This window comes from Anabrus simplex, chromosome 5 (genome assembly GCF_040414725.1).
Source record: "Anabrus simplex isolate iqAnaSimp1 chromosome 5, ASM4041472v1, whole genome shotgun sequence".
Taxonomy (NCBI): Eukaryota; Metazoa; Arthropoda; class Insecta; order Orthoptera; family Tettigoniidae; genus Anabrus; species Anabrus simplex.
The window spans coordinates 429,410,449-429,431,538 of record NC_090269.1 but is presented as its reverse complement, the minus strand read 5'-3'; the positions used below and the strand labels follow the sequence as shown (position 1 = coordinate 429,431,538).

The 21,090-nt window shown below is 42.2% G+C and overlaps 1 protein-coding gene across 2 annotated transcripts in view; it reads right to left on the bottom strand.

The window, feature by feature from the left end:
- The window catches only part of Tmep (Transmembrane endosomal protein), a 209,773-nt gene that overhangs the window by 116,848 nt on the left and 71,835 nt on the right, over nucleotides 1-21,090 (bottom strand). The window contains exon 1 of one of the 2 annotated variants that reach the window (XM_067147832.2): nucleotides 8,013-8,067. The exons of the other annotated variant lie outside the window; for it this stretch is intronic. Coding sequence (XP_067003933.1) covers nucleotides 8,013-8,036 — 24 coding nt within the window. The 5' untranslated portion in view covers nucleotides 8,037-8,067. Of the gene's footprint in view, nucleotides 1-8,012; nucleotides 8,068-21,090 lie in introns of those variants that run through there. 2 annotated transcript variants of the gene reach the window in all.

Sequence of the window (21,090 nt, the reverse complement as noted above, 5' to 3'; positions counted from 1 at the left end):
GCATGGGAAATTAAATAGTGATCCCTTTTATTTCATAATGGTATGTATACCAACCGGTCTATAAAATCAAGAATAACGGCCGAGAGGATTCGTCGTGCTGACCACACGACACCTCGTAATCTGCAGGCCTTCGGGCTGAGCAGCGGTCGCTTGGTAGGCCAAGGCCCTTCAAGGGCTGTAGTGCCATGGGGTTTGGTTTGGTATGTATACGAAACTAGCTAAAGTACCCGTCCTTCGCACGGATTGAAGTGGTTCAATAAAGATGGCTCTCAAAAACACGCTCTTTTAGACAATATTTACCATCTTCACATCGGGTACACAAATACAGGTAGTAAAAAAGTTTCCGTACATTGCCCTTTAATGTACTTTCACAAAATTCCCTATATACAAAACACATCCCAACACAACGCATGGTGTATCTATAAAAGTTTAGTAATTGGTCCACTGAAATTTACTTATAACATCTTGAAATATAACGCATATTATGAACAAAAATAAAATAACAAAACATATATTACAGATTATAAGACAAAATCAGTCTCTGTACACTGAATTTTCCGTCACTGAGCATTACTTCAGTTCACATTCTTCACGGTTTTAGTGATCCGTCGGGCCTCTTTTAGCCTTAATGATGTCCCTCATTCTCTTGTGCATAGCTGTGACTAGTTTCCGAGTTGTGTCAGGCTCGATTTTATTCCATTCTTTTGTCAACACCAACTTTAACTGTTCCTTGTTCCTGATGTCATGTGGCGTCAACCTTCTTTTTAGTTCCCCCCATAAAAGTTCTATGGGGTTCATGGCGGGTGATTGTCGGAGTGAATGAAGTTGTCTTCTGGTAAAGCTTCACATTCAGCGCTGTGTGCTTAAGGTCATTATCCTGCTGGAGGATAAAAGACTCTCTCAAATGGAGTTCTTTTTTGGGACTCGCGAGAAGATTCTGTTTCAGTATGTCCAAATACTGCCGCCAGTCCACGTTTCCTTCCACATACATTAGGTTTCCCACGCCAGTAGCACTCGTGCAACTCCAGACACAAACACCTCCTCCACTATGCATCGCTGCTGGTGTCAGATTTTGTCTCTGCAACTGTTGATTTGGTCTCCGCCACACCATAACTCTGCCACCCAAGGCGAATGTCCTAAAGATGCTTTCGTCGCTAAATATCACTGAATCCCAGAAGGCCTGTGGATTGTTGATATGCTCTTATGCGGAGGCTAATTGCTTCTGTCGGTTGACCTTACTGACATAGGGCTTTTTCCGAGAAACCTTACCATTAAATCCAGCTTTTTAAATTGTATTGCGGATGGTTTGTGCTACTAGGTTTATTCCGTAATCCCGTTCACGCATGACTGCCCACTGTGGGGTACTCATCTTCGGATTTTAGCTTATACACCTCAAAACGGCGCGTTTGTGGCTAGTTTCTAGTACATTCTGCACAGAAGACTGTGGTTTCTTAACAGTTTCGGGTATTTTTCTTATGGACTACCCCCTCTGTTCGCAACTGCACTATTAACTCTCTAATAGGAAGTGAAGAACTAGAGCTGGGAACGGAGCAGTTGCTCCCATGACTGCAATTGGTAGTGCGAGTGCAGCGCTCCATCCGGTGTTCTCCGGTAGTAAACTGTTGCTTAGAAACCAATCGGTGCTTCAGAGGGCGAGGAAGGACGAGCTGACTGTTGTAGCAGAAGGACGTACGTGCCTGTCGCTCTGCTGTCCCTCTCCTTGCCAGGCGCTCTGTACTTTTCAAGTGTTAGTCAGGCAGCTGTAGTACAACTTCGATAGAGCTTTTGTCAGAGCTGAGCACTTCTCAGTGCTCGCTTTCTGTTCTCTTTCAGGATTTTTTTCACGAGGACCAGGATGGAGAAGCTAAGCCTACCAGCGACACCGGCCAGCTACGACTACAGGGGAGCCCTAGCGAGACTACAAGAGGAGCTCAGCTCAGGGGTCGCCCCTGACGTCCAGACTCCCGTCGCTGTTGGTGTACAACCACTGGGGGGTGCGCACCAACCGAGGGACGGTCCGCATACTCGACCTCCTTAATGCGGCTGCCGAGTTCATGGGAGAGTCGAGCATCGAGATCATCGCCGAGGTGATCCCTGGCTGGGCGGTCATCATCCGCTCCAAGGACGCAGCCCGCTTCAAGGCCTACGAGGAGCTGGAGTCCCAGCACTACCAGGTTGTCCGGCTACCAGGAGTCAGGGAGCATCTGGACAGACTACCAGGAGGCACCCACGCAGACGGAGCCGAGGACCGGGGACGACGGCGGCGCTCCCGAGCACCGCGACGGAGCGACCCCAGTTGGACCGCTGTACTTTACGCAGACCAACAAGGCCGCCAACCAGGAACGTCGACCACCTGCCAGGGCGAAGTGGACGCAGACCCACGCCTACCAGGAAGGGCCTGTAACCCGGGCGCAACCCAGGAAAGCTCCCGTGACGGTGGATGGCAGCACAGCAGTGTAGGACGCCCCCTGGCGTTCTGAGAGGCTGCTGTCCAGGCCCAGCCTGCCAGCACGTCTGTCGAGCTGCAAACCTCGATGTGCGCCCCACAGGACAGGGAACGCAGCCGAGTATTAGCGCCGAGCGACGCCACCGCCGCCAGCCAGGAGGAAGAAGACGGCGACGCAGCGGAGCCACCCGCAACCCCGGGGTCAATAGGCCGGGAGGGGAGGCCACCAGAACGAGGCCTCTTCTCCTGCCGAGAAGAAGCCCCGGGAAGAAAATGACGCCGGACCAGGAAGCATAAGACGACGCCGGCCCATCAGGAGAGGGCCGCCTAGCCGCAACCCAGGACTGCACCTAGGACACCAGTCTACCGAGGAGCAAATCAGGAGAGGACCTCAGCAGGTAGCGGCAGTCAGGTGAGATTGAAACGTCCCCCTCAGCAGCACTTGCAGTGTTTCCGCTGTCTGAGGTGGGGCCACCGGCAGGAGAGGTGTGGGCTCCAAGTTAAGTGCAACCGCTGTGGTGGTGATCACCACTACACGGCCTGCACAACGCTTAAGGAGGCACCGGTGTGCGCCACCTGCGCCGGGGGCCACCCGGCCTCCCATCGCAGTTGCCCTGTTTACCGGTCCATGGTGCGGGCAGAGAGGAAGGAGGCCCGGCGTCATGACCCACCACCTTCCAGAAGGCCCCCGCCTCGGCGGGCTTGGCCTCATTCTCCGGGATCGGAGACTGGGTACGAGGGACCCCAAGGAGGTGGCGCTGTGCGGCGGGTCCTAGTGGTACTCGACGCATGGCTCCGCAACCGGCAAGACCCGCGCTAGTCACGGCAGTGCCCAGACGGACTGATCCCCTAGCAGATGGAACGGCGAGACTATGGTTCATGGCTGGTGCATGATACCTCTTCTCAAGTAACACTACCATTGGACCTTTTCCAGCCCACATCCTTGCATGTGCTATCACAAGATGTCAGGTTTTACACGTAGGCTCTTTCTCTTTTCTGCCTATGTGGTTTTTCCCTGGCCCTTCAATACCACACCTTAACATCATCCTACCAATACGAACTCGGCCGGTAACGTGTCTGACATGGAAACAGGCTGCCGTGGTAGCGAGTTTACTAGGAAACCGGCAGATACTCCTTGTATCACTTCCCACTCTTCCCTGTAATCTCTTCCTTCTTTAGCATTAATAGCATGTCGGAGGCCATGTAGACTGAGTCGATGGTCACGCGGGAGGAGCAGGCTTCGCCCCTCCTTCCTCCCCTACCCACCGGAAAAAAAAAAAAAAAAAAAAACAGAGGCCGAGCGGAGGACGGAGCAACAGTACTGAAAATGTGTGCTCGCTTGCAGTTCCAGTAGTGGTGCGCAACGGATGTGCTAGCGACAGTAAATACTGCTTTATTAGTATGAAGAAGGCGAATATATGAAATACTGTATATACATTCTCATTTATCGTCAGTGTTTTATTATTATTATTATTATTATTATTATTATTATTATTATTATTATTATTATTATTATTATTATTATTATTATTGTCCACATCTGTGGTGTAGTGGTTACTGTGATTAGCTGCCACCCGCGGAGGCCCGGGTTCGATTCCCGGCTCTGCCACGAAATTTGAAAAGTGGTGTGAGGGCTGAAACGGGGTCCATTCAGCCTCGGGAGGTCAAGTGAGTACAGGAGGGTTCGATGATGATGATGATGATGATGATGATGATGATGCTTGTTGTTTAAAGGGGCCTAACATCGAGGTCATCGGCCCCTAATGGTACGAAATGAAATAACAAAAAATTCACATTCATCCACTGGCCAAAATAAAATTTAAAAAGTCATGAAGAATGAATGGATGGACATGAACCTACAAACAAACAAACAAACAAACAAACAAAAACAATGGATCAGACTCAAAAAGAAGGTAGTTAATTAGAGTATTACTGACCAAGGGACCATTCATAAAGCACAATGATGCTTGATGTCCGAATGGGTGCTAAATTCACGTCTAAGGCCCCACAGAATGGTACATGTCGCGAGTAAAGTAGAACCATGGTATTTGTCATTTTGGGGTACTGATCAAAAGTAGCGAAGACTCACGGTGGTCCACACAAGATGGTACTACTCACAAGTATTGCAATTCGTACAGGGAACGCAGACCTATGGTGTTTCTCACACAATGGCGCCACTCATAGCCAACGCAAACCGGTAAGGTTCCTCACCTACGTGTACTAGTCATGGGCGCCGGTATTCCCGTGGTGTTCCTCACATAGTGGGTACCAATCACAGGCAACGCTGACCCACGGTGCCGCTCATATAGCGGTACAACTCAAAGGCTACGCCCAGACCCGCGGTGTTGCTCACATGGGTACAACGCACGGGTACTGGAATCCACTAGGCCAGGCTTTTTACTGCAACTAATCACAAACCTATTTCGTACCAATTTAGTGATACTACTCGCAAATACATGCAACCCATGGTGTTCCCCGCATGATGGTACGAATCAAGAGTAGTTTCATGGTGCTAATTCAATCATCCCTTGGTCGCCCCTTGTAGTCGCCTCTTACGACAGGCAGGGGATACCGCGGGTGTATTCTACATGTGCGTCCCCCACCCGCAGGGGTTAGTGTGTTTGGTCCGCGAGAAGTATTTTATTTCCCTCAAGTCCGCCGGCAAGCCGGTTAGGACCCCCTTATCCGCCACCTGGGACGCGCCACGTGGGAGTATCACCTGGCGTAGCAGGTTCGTGGAGAGGAGGGTTCAATTCCCTCATCAGCCATTCTCGAAGTGGTTTTCCATGGTTTCCCACTTCTCCTAAGGCAAATGCCGGAATGGTACCTAACGCAAGGCCGCGGCCGCTCCCTTGTCTATCCCTTCCCATCGTACTATTCCCCCCGCCCCACTCCAAGGCCACTGTTCAGCATAGCATGTCAGGATGCCCGGGCGAGGTACAGGTCTTCCTCCCCGACCACCGGGCGAGTTGGCCGTGCGGTTTGGGGCGCACAGCTGTGAGCTTGCATCCGGGAGATAGTGGGTTCGAACTTCACTGTCAGCAGCCATGAAGGTGGTTTTCCCATTTTCACACTAGGCAAATGCTGGGGCTGTACCTTAATTAAGGCAACAGCCGCTTCCTTCCCACTCCCAGGCCTTTCCTATCCCATCGTCGCCATAAGACCTATCTGTGCGACGTAAAACAAATTGTAAAAAAAAAAAAAAGGTATCCGCGAACCAAAGTCTCACGCTCCAGGAGATTGCCCTTAAGGCGGTAGAGGTGGGATCCTTCACCGAGTCCGAGGGTCAAACCAACCCTGGAGGGCAAACGGACAGAATTATATTATTATTATTATTATTATTATTATTATTATTATTATTATTATTATTATCATCAGAGCCTCCGTGGCTCAGGCGGCAGCGCGCCGGCGTCTCACCGCTGGGTTCCGTGGTTCAAATCCCGGCCACTCCATGTGAGATTTGTGCTGGACAAAGCGGAGGCAGGACAGGTTTTTCTCCGAGTACTCCGGTTTTCCCTGTCATATTTCATTCCTGCAGCACTCTCCAATATTATTTCATTTCATCCGTCATTCATTAATCATTGCCGCAGAGGAGTGCGACAGGCTTCGGCAGCCGGCACGATTCCCATCCTCGCCGCTAGATGGGGCTTCATTCATTCCATTCCTGACCCGGTCGAATGACTGGAAACAGGCTGTGGACTTTCATTATTATTATTATTATTATTATTATTATTATTATTATTATTATTATTATTATTATTGTACGACCCACTAATCACTTCTGTGGTTTTTCTGCGACGCCGAGGTGCCGGCATTTTGTCCGACAGGAGTTCTTTAATGTGCCAGTAAACCTGCCGACATGTTACTGTCGCATTTTAGCACCTTCAAGACCACCGAGCGAAGTCAAAACTGAAACCGCAAACTTCAGCTCAGAAGGCCAGCGCTCTACCGTCTGAGCTACTCAGTCCAGTACAGGATATAAACAATTCCAATCGGTTCCTACTCTTCAGTAATAAATGAACTACGAGTATAATTCATGCAAGAGCATCGTATATAATACATGTTTACATGCAATGGAATGTAATTATTGTTTAAACATTGTTACTGTACCGGGAGGTACACCTCTACGCCGCACTTTTAAATCTAGCGCCAATTAAAACTCCTCTACAGGAGAGACACTGAACTTGAAACTAGACCTATTTAAACGTTTCCTCTGAAGATGTCACTACCGTAATTTTGTGATTATGCAGTTGCCAGTACTGTGTGAATTTCAACTTCTTTTGTTCTCCGTTCATCAAGAAATATGGACATTCTCTCAGAGAGGTCACTACAAAAAAAACTATGATCATGCACCCTGGTGCGAAGTGAAGGAACTTTTTCGAAGAAATTTTGTATTCATAAGTTTTTCCTTTACTAAATTTCGTTCATTCATTTTTGGGTTGGCAATATTTATCCTTTCTTTCCGCCTGTTTTGAATTTAACCAATCAAGAATTTCTGTAATTGATTTCCAACCCATCATGTATTTCTCCTTCAATTTTGAGTGTAAATTTTGTATCCTCCAATAAAATTCTGTGGGTGTGTCTTGATTATTCATAAAAGGTCTCGAACTTTCCCCGAGGGTTTATAAACTGCGGTTTTTCACGGCTCTTGGCCACTTGATCAACATCTAACTAAGTATGTGTATGTGAAGCAGGAGGCGGGAGGTGCCACTTTCATCAGGCAGCAGGTTTTCAGCAAGGTAATGGCCGTTTAACATCTTTATTTCTTGCTAGCTCAGCAGTTTAACCCGCGGGAAAGGTCCGAAACTTTTACCATGTAACCTACTTTTCTAAAAATGTAATTTTCAGCCGGCTTATGTAAAAACTTCATAAAATTTGCAACTGTAATTCGGGGATAGAGAGTGATTTACCCTCTCGAGCTCCCCTTCATATTGGTTTGATATGACTACGTTTTGTAACTGGTTTTCTTCCTATCTGTAATGTCTTAAATTATTCTTATACGAGTCACCTCCATAGTTTGGGAAATGCCCCTGTTTCATCGGCCTAGTGCCTTTTAGGTTTCAAGAATGCATATTTAGGAGTGCAAGTACACGCCTCCATTTAACTTGGTGTTCTGGGCCATTTACTTAACCTGCTCTTTTTCTGCTAAGGCCCAGTAGGTTGGGTACGAGATACCCCCGTTTCATTTGTGTAAGTTGTGCCTTGATGGCAAGTAATTGTAAAGTCTGATATTGCCTTGAGTAGGCTTGTGAACTGAGAGCACGTTACCTCTTTTTCAAGTGTTGTAATAGTACCTCTGGGAGGCCTGAAATTGTCATTGTTGGAGCTAGTGCTCCATGTATTGGGGAGTTTCTGCCCTTGCATTAAAATTTGTGCTTTGGTAAAATTGAGCTAAGAGCTCAATATTGTAAAATTAGGGGCGTGTAGCCCAAGAGTGTAAAAATCAATAAAATTGGGATCTTTCTTGTCTTGTTTCTAATTTGTCATTGTACCTGATATATTATTGCGTTCACTTAGTGAAAGATTGTTAAGTTTGAAATTCTAAAAAAGAAAAAGAAAATATAACCTTGGTTAAAGTTTTAAATTCCATTCTTGACTTTGTAGTTAGACCCGTTCACCCCGGCACCTTCTTTTACCTCTGCATCCACAGGTAACCCCGTAACAGTTACTATTAATAATATTAAATGCATTTACAAGGGTACAATACATGGCAATATTAAATCTGCATTGTTCTATCCACCTGCACCTATTGCAAACTGAATTTCAACAGATAAAAATCTGTTATTCACAGCATAACAAACTATGCACAATCTTGAAACGACTGCAGCATTTGAATGACAAACATAGGAAAACACATGCATCTGTGGAATTAGTACTGAAAACTAAATTGTAATTCCACCCAAGATCACCGTTACAATATTGCCCACATTAGAGCATTTGAATTTCCCGCCAGTGAATTCAATCGGAGGACTACTGGAGGTCTCCGCAGGAAGAGCGGAAACAACACTCCGCTCCGCTCCTACCGTTCCCAGCTCTATGACGAACCTTAACGATGATAATGACGCTAAGTGAAATGTTAATTATAAACCCACTAAATCCACACAATACTAGAAAGATAGAGACACAATACGATGACTGATAATGAAAATGGCTTAATAAATACAGCCCACAGTAATTCTCAAATACGCGTAAGAACGCTTTGCACTATCTACAATAAAGTGGTGGTGGTGATTGTTGTTTCACGCGGAAGTACAACTGGGTAACCATCCTCTATATGATACTAATCGGAGGGAAATAATAGAAGGGATCAGACACTTCGAAAATTGAAGGTATGGGCTTAAGAAAGATAAAAGCCATTAATGGCGTGAAAATGAAAGAATCCCTCCCTACCCTCGGTACCTAATAGCGTCGAGTTCGGAAAAGAACACGAGTTGACCAAGGGAGGTCAGATACGATAGGTGAGAATGAGGACCCTGGTACAGGTAAGTGGAAGCAAAGCCAGGACTCAGTTAAAGGGCCAACCCAAGCTCCCAAACTGAGAGCCCTGGGAAACCTTTTGGTCGCCTCGTAGGACAGGCAGGGCTACCGTGGGTGTTATTCTACCCTCTTCAGCCGCAGGAGGTTATCGGCAATATACAGTGGAACCTCGATATCTCGAATCACCTCGGGAGCTAAATTTTAGTTCGAGTTATCGAAATTTTGAGATATAAAAAATACCGTTTTAGAGCATGTATAGCACATACTCGAAGCATACACAAACTATTTTACAGCATCACTTTAACCCTTACTTTTTAGAAGACAGGATACAGTAGTGAAACAAGAAACATACCTCCGTTAACATGTTTGTAAAAAATCCGTTAGTCTCTTCTGTTTGTTACTGTTAACCTTCACGTTGAAACTTCTTGTCAACACCACGCAGCCGAGATTCCTAAATGGAGCTTGTCATCCGCGACTTCGGGGGTTGCTTTCGTACGTGACCGGTAATTAATTCACACCCGAGAAACAGCGAGGCTTCGCCGATTTTCTGATCACTAGAAGTTCTAGATTTTCGGCTCCCGTTATATTAGCTCCCAACATTACCGTCAACCTTTCTTTACTTGCTAACTGTTCCTTACAAACCACGAATGCCGTATTGCACAGTTAATGTTGCACAAAATTCGAGTTAGAGTATTATTTGCTTCAAGGGAGGAAATGTCTGCTTCGAGAAATCGAGAAATTTGTGAAACCGAATTCCGAGCAATAGAAATAAATACACGTGAAGAATAGGACAATCGGCCGGGAAATTTAAGTTACTTCGAGATACTGAAAATTCGAGTAATGGAGGCTCGTATCGAGGTTCGACTGTAAATGATCATTTTTCAGCTGGCGTGTTAACGAACGTCCTTACACGAATGATGACGAACATGGCTTCACGTTAATGTCTAATTACGCGCGAAATAATTAACCTATTCACTGCCGAAGGCGATTACAACCAAAAACAAAGGAAAGCTGAATTGTCTCGAAAACCGTTAGAGTTATGAGGAAAATGCTTATGATGTATCTTACAGGAAATTGAATTTCAAGGCCACACAATGCACTTCATTTTTCTGTAGGGCCAACTGTTTATAAGTTATTTCGTCGATGTTTGACAAAATTGCCTAAATGTGATGCCATATCCTTGTAAAACTCACACTAGTTCAAAGCTGTGAAATATATCAAAATCCCCTTGTGTGACTCAGGATTTCAAGCTATAGTCTTACCAAATATCAGCAGTTTTCGAGCATATCCGAAACAACCAACTAAACCAACAAACAGCATCTCAATTTGATTACTAGTATTATCTTTCGATTGTGAAAATGACATACAAACATAAAAATGTTATCCGTTTCATATGTCAACCTTCACTCACTGACAGAGAGTCAAAGTCACTAATGATCGTTAATACCACCAACAAATTATGTCAGATGAAGATCATATTCAAAATGCTCCTGCCGATTCTCACACAGGTCCGTAACCGCACGTTTAAAACAAACGGAAGTCTCAGACAGCGACACATTCTGCTACATAAGGTGTTTCTGACCTGACAATGCAATTGTCTCCAGTCGCAGTTTAATCAAGCTTTACTTCTAGAGATTGCATGTACACAGCGAATCATGTTTGTTGACAATGTCATGCATGAAGCTTACAGCGTGTCAGTTCAGATTTCCACCACTGCGGCTCCAGAAGCGCGGAACTCTTTACGACGCTTGCCCGCCTTAATATGAGACGCTTTTTAATGCTCTGCACTGGAGATTTTGAACTTTTTTGAAACCTCCCGAATGAGTTTTCGATCATTTTGTACCATGTATTGTTCATACGTTACGACATTTTGCGAAAGAAAAGCATTATCGTTCTTTTTCGCATCACGACATTTTCAAACGTTCTCTATTTGATTATTTTACCGTGTACTTACACAGAGACGTATCAAACGACACGTGAACGAACCTGATAGCCGCGTGGAACGGCGATTTTAGTACCAAGATAGCAGTGTTATTGAGGTCAGATTCTTGCTGCTACGTACGTTGGTCCTTCCTCTTTACAATGAGATGTTAAACACTGTTCTCGCAAGCGCTGTCTAAATAGTATTCTTCATGTTTTTAGTGGCGCTCATCGGCTCAAGTACGGTTCCCAACATACTTATTTTACGACAAAACATTATAAAACTCTGACATCGATATCTTGCTCGCACGTCGAAGTACGTAGTTCACTCAGAGCTAAACTATGGAAAACAGCATATATACAGACGCTGGGAAACAACGTGAACCGAATGCATGAGCGTTAGACAGTTGGTCATGCTCATAAATAATTTGAAAAAAGAATTCGATATCTGCACCGTTTTCATTTCATCACCTGCTGAAGTTAGCCACTCAGATCATTTCATAGGCGAATTCAAATGAGCTTTGCGAGTCTATGTATCTACTCACTGTGGAATGTTAGAAATCTGTATCGTCCTGGAAGTCTAGAGAATCAGAAATATGAAATGGAAGGACTAAAGTTAGATGTTAGTGTGAGATGTGAACGTACGAAAAGCAGGATTTTTGGTCAAGCGACAACAGAAATCAACACAAAATCAAATTGGGAAAATTGTGAAGTTGGCTCAATGAATGAGAAAATAAGATAACAGGTAGGTAAGTCACTTTCAGCAATACAACGAATGGATTGTCAAGAAAACAATCACCGGGCGAGTTGGCCGTGCGCGTAGAGGCGCGCGGCTGTGAGCTTGCATCCGGGAGATAGTAGGTTCGAATCCCACTATCGGCAGCCCTGAAAATGGTTTTCCGTGGTTTCCCATTTTCACACCAGGCAAATGCTGGGGCTGTACCTTAATTAAGGCCACGGCCTCTTCCTTCCAACTCCTAGGCCTTTCCTATCCCATCGTCGCCATAAGACCTATCTGTGTCGGTGCGACGTAAAGCCCCTAGCAAAAAAAAAAAAAAAAAGAAAACAATCACTACAAAAATGTGGGTCAATCTGTCTACGAATTCGACATCCGTCGAAGAATACGAGAAGAAATAGAAGATTTAATACAACGGTAAAAACCGAGCAAGTGGTTGTGAGGTTTGGATCACGTAGCTTGCATTCGGGAGATAGTGGGTTCGAACCCCACTGTCGGCAGACCTGAAAATGGTTTTCCGTGCTTTCTCATTTTCACACCAGGCAAATTCTGGGGCTGTACCTCAATTAAGGCCATGGTCGCTTCCTTCACACTCCTATCATCGTCCTGTGTCGGTGCGACGCAAAATAGATCGAAAAAACTGGAAAAGGAGAAAATAAACCAAACTGAGATGGGAGACTGGAATGGGGTGTTAGATGGAAAAAGATAAGGTTACGTTACGTTCAAGGAGTATATCCTAATTGCGCCTCGAAATACCGCTATGTGACAATGTTCAGGGGAGAAATACTGACCCGCAGCACATGTATCACTCAGAACGAAAATTCGTTATTGTATTCATGCAATACTGAACCTTTCTGGTCGGAGTTTTAAGCTGAAATAACATGTCGCGGTTTTTCTAGGGAATAACACCACAGGTAGAATTCAGCTGGCTTAAATAAGATGTATACAAGAACAAGATGAAGAAACGCCGGAAGATACCAGATTCAAAAATAGTGTGTTCGAACCCAGTAACAGATGTGGACTCCCAATCACAAATTACCGGTTTTGAAAAGTTCACTGAGTTAACTAAAGAAAGGGAAGAAAGCAAAGAGATGGGACGAAGAGAAGTTAAAGAAAAAGAAGATAAAGGAATATTATTTTTAAAAGTGTTAATATAACTTCAGTTTTTCAGTGTGTCAAAACACGAAACAGAACACTAACATACCGGTAAAAGAACGTATTAATAACAGAATGACACTTTTCGTTCTACAAAAAACATCCTCAGATACTGTCAAATTATTGAGGATATTCTTGTAGAACGAAACCATACCATTCTGCTGTTAACATGTATGCCACAGTGTTCTAATATTATAATTCGTGCTTCGACAGATTCACATACTTAGAAGTTATATTAACCCTTTGTTGCCTGAATAGTGAAAAATAATAAGTATACTAGATTTTTTCACCGTATTCTAATGGAATATGTTCAAATAGAAAATGCTAATACTTTCAAATCATAATTTTAATTTTTGCTATGTTTTTGGGGCCTGGTACTTTTAAGTACCGTCAAGCATATAGGAGGCTCCATATTTGGGTAGATAAGAATGTTCATATTTTGGAATTATATCACATTTATTGTCTCAAAATATTATTAGAACATGTTTTTCATACCTAAAACTATTACAAAAATGTAAAAGCAAAATTTAAAGCAAATATGTGTAATAAGATTGAAGTTTCCTAATATTATTGTTCATATGTAGAACATCTTGCATACATCCTATACAGTTGACACATTATGATACTCTGCAAAGCAGTTCTTTTTTTCATTGCAGCAAAGAAAAACACTACATGTAGTAAACTTTGAATGCGGTCTTGACTGCACCTTCTTTCTCGAACACACCTCACATCGACCACGTTTTTTAACAAAAACAACAAAATGATTTCCACGATTACTTAGTCTGACATCACTGGGCACAGAATATTCTGTTTTCCTCCTTTTTGGTAGACAAGTTTGCTCTGGTGACTTTGGTGACCTCATATCATGTGAAAGTTTTCCTGGAAGAGGAATTTCTTTCTGGTTCATCAGTCCTAGGGCCACATTACTCCGGAATGCCATTAGAGGGACTTTTCATGCACGTTACAGTATATGATGTAGGCATTGACAAATGCTATCTGAATCATTCCCCAAAATAATCTATGCCACCATTTTTGGATCGACGGTCTAAACCATATACGCCTAGAAGTCTGTCAGCACGGTCCAATCCACCCATGTGTGCATTGTAGTCTTGCACAACAACCGGGCAATCAACAGTAACATTACTTCCATCCTTCTGTTTCCTAGAAACAGTTGTGGCTTCTGTTCCATGGAAATTAGATGCTAAGCACACACCTTTACTGTCTTTCCATAGAAGAACACCGATGTCCATCGAAGGAAAGCAATACTTTCGGTTTTGGATATGACTAACATGAGACCCTCCATATGGCCTGACGGTACTTCTAAGTACCTCGCCATTTATTAGCTATATATCCACACCAATTGCAAATTTCATCAATTTGAGTATTTTATTGCATTACAGAAGCATACTTACATGTACTAAGATCACTTGCAGGTCGAATGTAACAATAGGAGCTAAGAAATAATCAATCAAAATGTCATTTGTTTACAGTGGTAACACTATGACTACACTCCTATGAATAAAACGATCTCCCGCGTTTTTCATCAATACCACCCTCAAAAATGAAATATCTCTGTTTCAAGAATTAGGTACTTGAAAGAACCATGAGGAAAATACAAGGATAGGATTTACTGAATAATTACAAAGCCATGAAATATGAGATGGTACTTTAAAGTACTGTCAGGCAACAAAGGGTTAATTAAGTCGACACTGGAAAAGAATGGCTTTTCCGAAAACGATAAAAGTAGTTGGTGGGACGTAAAAACAATAACATTATTTAAAGATGGCTTCCTTCTCAACAACGTGTTGCACAATGTCTAGAGGTTGAAAGAAATACAATAAAGAAGAGTGGATAGACCCAAGGAATATCACATCGTGCGCAGGTAAATAGATAGAACAGGAATAGAAAACCGAAAACTAGGAACTAATGTATTTGACAAAGCTTTACGAAAGAAGATGGCGAACAGAGAACTGGAAATCAAGTAGGGATGACAAAAATATTAGTGCTACACAGTAGAAGCATTGTAAACAAAGGAATCTAATTAAGTAATTTAATAGATATATACTTACCAGATATTGTAATAGGAGTTGTATCTTGGCTGAAAAATGATATAATGGACGCAAAGAGATTCTCACGGAACTGGAGTGTGTATCGTAGAGATAGGACAGGAATGGTAGGAGGGGGAGTATTCATTCTGGTGAAATAAGAATTTGTAAGCTACGAAAAAGTTAAGGATGAAAAACATGAAATTCTGGGTGTAAGGCTCTTCTCTAAAGATAATAGACAACTTGATGTCTTTGGAGTGTACAGACCGGGAAAGGGTAGCGCTGACGCTGATTCAGGATTATTTGATAAGATAATCAGTTATGTTGGAAATGATATGGAAAGGAATGTGATAGTAGCAGGTGATCTCAATTTACCAAATGTCAATTGGGAATGTAATGAGAATGACAGGAAGCATGACCAACAAATGGCAAATAAGTTAATATGGGAAGGGCACCTGATTCACAAAGTGATGGAGCCAACTAGAGGGAAGAATATTTTGAATGTGGTGCTGATAAAACCAGATAAGCTCTATAGAGAAACCGAAGTAATAGATGGTATTAGTGATCATCAAGCTGTTTTTGTCGTAGTTAAAATTAAATGTGAAAGAAAGGAAGGTATTAAAATTAGGACTATTAGGCAGTACCATCTGGCTGATAAAAAAAGACATGAGGGAGATTTTAAAAAAGTAACTACGATCGCTGGAAAATTGTAAATAAAAATGTAAACACACTCTGGGATGAGTTTAAAGCAATTGTTGAGGAATGTGAAAATAGGTTTGTTCCTCAAAAAGTGGTAAGGAATGGTAAGGACCCACTATATTATAACAGAGAAGAGACTAAGAAGGAGGTGCAGACTGGAAAGAAATAGAGTTAGAAATGGTTATGGAAGTAAGGAGAAATTGAAGGAACTTACTAGGAAATTGAATCTAGCAAAGAAGTCAGCTAAGGATAACATGACGGCAAGCATAATTGGTGGTCATACAGATTTTAGTGAAAAATGGAAGAGTAGGTATAGGTACTTTAAGGCAGAAACAGGTTCAAAGGACATTCCAGGAATCATTAATGAACAAGGGCAGTGTGTATGCGAGGATCTTCAAAAGGCAGAAGTATTCAGTCAGCAGTATGTAAAGATTATTGGTTACAAGGATAATGTCCAGATAGGGGATGTGAGTAACACTAAAGAAGTATTAAAATTTACCTATGATAACAATGATATTTACAGTAAGATACAAAAGTTGAAAACTAGAAAAGCAGCTGGAATTGATAAGATTTCTGGGGATATACTGAAGGCAATGGGTTGGGATATAGTACCATATCTGAAATACTTATTTGATTATTGTTTGGTTGAAGGAGCTATACTAAATGAATGGAGAGTTGCTATAGTAGCCCCTGTGTATAAAGGAAAGGGTGATAGACATAAAGCTGAAAATTACAGGCCAGTCAGCTTAACATGCATTGTATGTAAGCTTTGGGAAAGCATTCTTTCTGATTGTATTAGACATGTTTGCGAAATTAATAACTGGTTTGACAGAAGGCAGTTTGGGTTTACGAAAGGTTATTCTAATGAAGCTCAAATTGTAGGATTTCAGCAAGATATAGCAGATATCCTGGATTCAGGAGGCCAAATGGACTGTATTGCGATTGACCTATCTAAGACATTTGATAGAGTAGATCATGGAAGACTACTGGCAAAAATGAGTGCAATTGGACTAGAAAGAAGAGTGACTGAAAGGGTGGCTATATTTCTAGAAAATAAAACTCAGAAAATTAGAGTAGGCGAAGCTTTATCTGACCCTGTAATAATTAAGAGGGGAATTCCTCAAGGCAGTATTATTGGACCTTTATGTTTTCTTATATGTATCAATGATATGTGTACAGAAGTGGAATCAGAGATAAGGCTGTTTTCAGATGATGTTATTCTGTACAGAGTAATAAATACGTTACAAATTGTGAGCGGCTGCAGGGTGACCTCGATAGTATTGTGAGATGGACGGTGGACAATGATATGATGATAAACGGGGTTAAAAGTCAGGTTGTGAGTTTCACAAATAGGAAAAGTCCTCTCAGTTTTAAATACTGCGTTGATGGGGTGAAAGTTCCTTTTGGGGATCATTGTAAGTACCTAGGTGTTAATATAAGAAAAGACCTTCATTGGGGTAATCACATAAATATGATTGTTAATAAAGGGTACAGATCTCTGCACATGGTTATGAGGGTATTTAGGGGTTGTAGTAAGGATGTAAAGGAGAGGGCAAGTAAGTCTCTGGTAAGACCCCAACTAGAGTATGGTTCCAGTGTATGGGACCCTCACCAGGATTACTTGATTCACGAACTGGAAAAATCCAAAGAAAAGCACCTCGATTTGTTCTAGGCCAGGGATGGCGAACCTTTTCCAATTGGTGTGCCATTTTAAGTCTGATTTATTATTCTCAACTGTCTACTGTGCCACTTGTTATTTTCCTTTCGAATGGTTACAACCCGCGACCACACATTCCCCGACTTCCATCCCTAATTCCAAGTTATGTTCCATAATATGTTTTTACATATGGATTTCTAGCTCAGTAAATTACATTGTAAAATACTACATTTGATTGCATGTTCCGTGGTCGTATTTTACCAATACTACAAATATACATGTTTAAATGTGTACGATTTAAGAATACCTAACATTATTTTAAAAAGTATATATTAAGTGTCCATTGTAACACACTTCGTCATTAAGTATTGTTATATATAGAAATCAAGATGACTAGTATTGCCAAAGCACTTTCAGTGAAATATCATTCTCAAATTTAGCGTGAAACTTGTTGCTGAATCTTAGTAGCGATGACATTTATGTTAGGTTCATAACTTCTTGTCTTCAATAACAAGCAAGAAGCACTTAGGTCTGAACCAAGATAGTTTCTAACTGTTTACAACGTTCATTGTAGAAAATAGTAGCTCGCAGGTGTATGGGTAAGTAGCGCTGTAGCAAGTTTCTTCATGGCCGAGGCTGTTCCACTGTTCAAGTATTAAGTTCTCCGGTTTCTGGAGAGAGTATTCACCATCAAAAGCATACTCGATTTTCACCAATGCTTTACTAAGCAGTAAGAATTTGTTCACCCATGACTGGTATCTTGAAATTCAGTCAGCTCCATTTCTAAACTGCCACTCAAAAAAAAAAAAAAAAAAAATTACCTTAATATCACTCAAGTGTGCAATATCAGGCTTTGAAATAAAGTGCGATAGATTTTCCTAATCTAAAAATAGGGATAATCTCTTAGCAACTATTTGTCTTACGGAATTCAAAACGATAAACACTTATGCTAACACAAGCCAAACTTCAGTAATTGACTGATGTGGGTGAGCGAATTCATCTGACATTTATCTCTATCAGTGTTGCCATAATGCACGTCTGAATGGAACTTGAAATTAGATTTTCGGTACTTATTTTTTAAACCTGAAACATTATGAATATATGATGCATGAGGTATGTATAGTCTGTAGAACAAGACGTGCATTCAAACGTTAATATGCGTGTGGTGTGCCACCGAAATCCCTGTTCTAGGCGATTTCCGACAAAAGAGTAGCGTTACAAAAAACTTCGCCACATACAAAGGCATAAAATAAATAAATAAATAAATAAATAAATAAAAATGTTGCAAAGTTTGGGCTAGGAAGATTTGGGAGAAAGGAGACGAGCTGCTCGATTAAATGGTATGTTTCGAGCTGTCAGAGGAGTGATGGCGTGGGAGGACATCAGTAGACGAATAAGTTTGAGTGGTGTCTTTAAAAGTAGGGAAGATTACAATATGAAGATAAAGTTGGAATTCAAGAGGACAAATTGGGGCAAATATTCATTTATAGGAAGGGGAGTTAGGGATTGGAATAACTTACCAAGGGAGATGTTCAATAATTTTCCAATTTCTTTGCGATCATTTAAGAAAAGGCTAGGAAAAAACAGATAAGGAATCTGCTACCTGAGCGACTACCCTAAATGCAGATCAGTAGTGATAGTGATTGATTGATACCTGAATTTGAGGATATACAATCAGAATTAATATCTGTCTCAGGAGAAACCGACGCGACAAAAAGAAATATTTCCATGTTTGACACATGCGATAGGAAAAATAGTCCTTAATTTAAAAGAAATGTGTCTATATCTAAAAAAAGCAGGTACTAACAAATGATTAAAACCATTGCACTATAGTATTTCACATGTGTAAAATGTTAACACAATAGGGAACATGCACAATTTTCAAAAATATTTTTTTTTGAAAAGTACACCAATGAAATAGTACGTAAACGTATTACAATGAGGTAAATTGCCTTGTTTTCTACCATTAAAAAAATGTTCAAAAGTGCTTTTCCGCAAGGCGAGTGAAACGGCCTCTGACGTAAGTGGCGCGCTGTGACGTCACGATCCAGTACCGCATGCAGCTCTACCAGCCATTGTGCATCAGCCGTTACTAAAAGCCGATTGTTTATTATTCGTAATCGCGAATAACTTCAAAATGACAGAAGAAAGGTTCAAAACAGCACAGTCAGACAATCTATCATGTGTAGATGTCATCATTCTTGAAAAATAGTGACTTTTGTGGCCTCAGAAATTCGCGGATAAAAAGCAAGTTTGTAAGTGGCATCTTTATATACGTGCAATGTATTGTAACTCATAGTATTAGGATAACAACGAACCTGGATAGAAATCACATCACTCTCAACATTTCCTTCTAGACTGATTCCCATACTAAAGGATAACATTACATTTTCGGGCTTTCAGCACTAACATAAACATATAGGTAGCATTATAGTACTAGTCCGCCTCTGTGGTGTAGTGGTTAATGCGATTAGCTGCCACCCCCGGAGGCCCGGTTTCGATTCCCGGCTCTGCATTATAAGTTGAAAACAAATAGTACGAGGGCTGGATCGGTGTCGACTCAGCCTCGGGAGGTCAACTGAGTAGAGGGGTTTCGAATCCTACCTCAGCCATCCTCGAATTTGTTTCTCGTATTTTCCCACTTCTCCTCCAGGCACCTAAGGCCACGGCCGTTTCCTTCCCTCTTCCTTGTCTATCCCTTCCGATCTTCCCATCCTCCAACAAGGCCCCTGTTGAGCATAGCAGGTGAGGCCGCCTGGGCGAGGTAATGACCCTCCTCACCAGTTGTATCATAATACCCAAAGTCTCAGGCTCCAAGACACTGCCCTTGAAGTGGTAGAGGTGAATTCCCTCGCTGAGTGCGAGGGAAAAGCCAAACCTGAAGGATAAACTGATTAAGAAAGAAAAAAAGAAAGAAGGAAAGAAAGAAAGATCATAGTACTATAGGTCTATAATCTATCATTCCCGAAAAAAAATATTTATGGTTGGGGAAACTGGCCTACCCACTTCCGGGGCCCATGAAAGAGAAACATTAAATATCTTCGTGGAGGGAAAAAGTTAAACATGATAAAGATAAAGATAAAGATAAAGATAAATATGACTTCATCTAGTTTTCACAAGTCGGGCTGAGTGGTTCAGACGGTTGAGGTGCTAGCCTTCTGACCCCAACTTGGCAGGTTCTATCCTGGTTCAGTCCGGTGGTAGTTGAAGGTGCTCAAATACGTCAGCCTCATGTCGGTAGATTTACTGGCACGTAAAAGAACTCCTGCAGGACTAAATTCCTGCACATCGGCGTCTCCGAAAACCGTAGAAGTAGTTAGCGGGCGTAATGCCAATAACATTAATTACATTTGGCTTTTAACAAGCTGAGCATATCATGCAAGAAAAGTGTCTTGGTGACATTTTAGTCGTTCAATACAGGAATGTCTTTGGGTACTGTGACTTTTACCTGTTTTTTTTTTCCTTTATATCGCACAGTCACAGATAGGTCTTATGGTGACGATGGGACAGGGAAGGCCTAGGAATGGGAAGGAAGCGGCCGTGGCCTTAATTAAGGTACAGCCCTAGCATTTGCCTAGTGTGAAAATGGGAAACTACGGAAAACTATCTTCAGGGCTGCCGACAGTGGGGTTTGAACTCACTATCTCCCGGATGCGAGCTCACAGCTGCGTGCGCCTAACCGCACGGCCAACTCGCCCGGTATTTTTATCCTTCGGTTTATTGACTTGGCTTGTGTACCCTACCTGTGTGCAATCATGTTATTTATTTCACTAATATTACGATAATTATTATAATTGAGCAATGTTAACTTATAAGACTCCAACAGACAAACATTAGTTTTGTGTAGACATATGAGGCGTCCAGATGCAAAATGCAGTAAATCCACTTTTGCTCGAAAATGAGTTGTTGCCACCATTTTGTTCTCTATGCTGTCGTGTGTTGATTAGACCCTTAA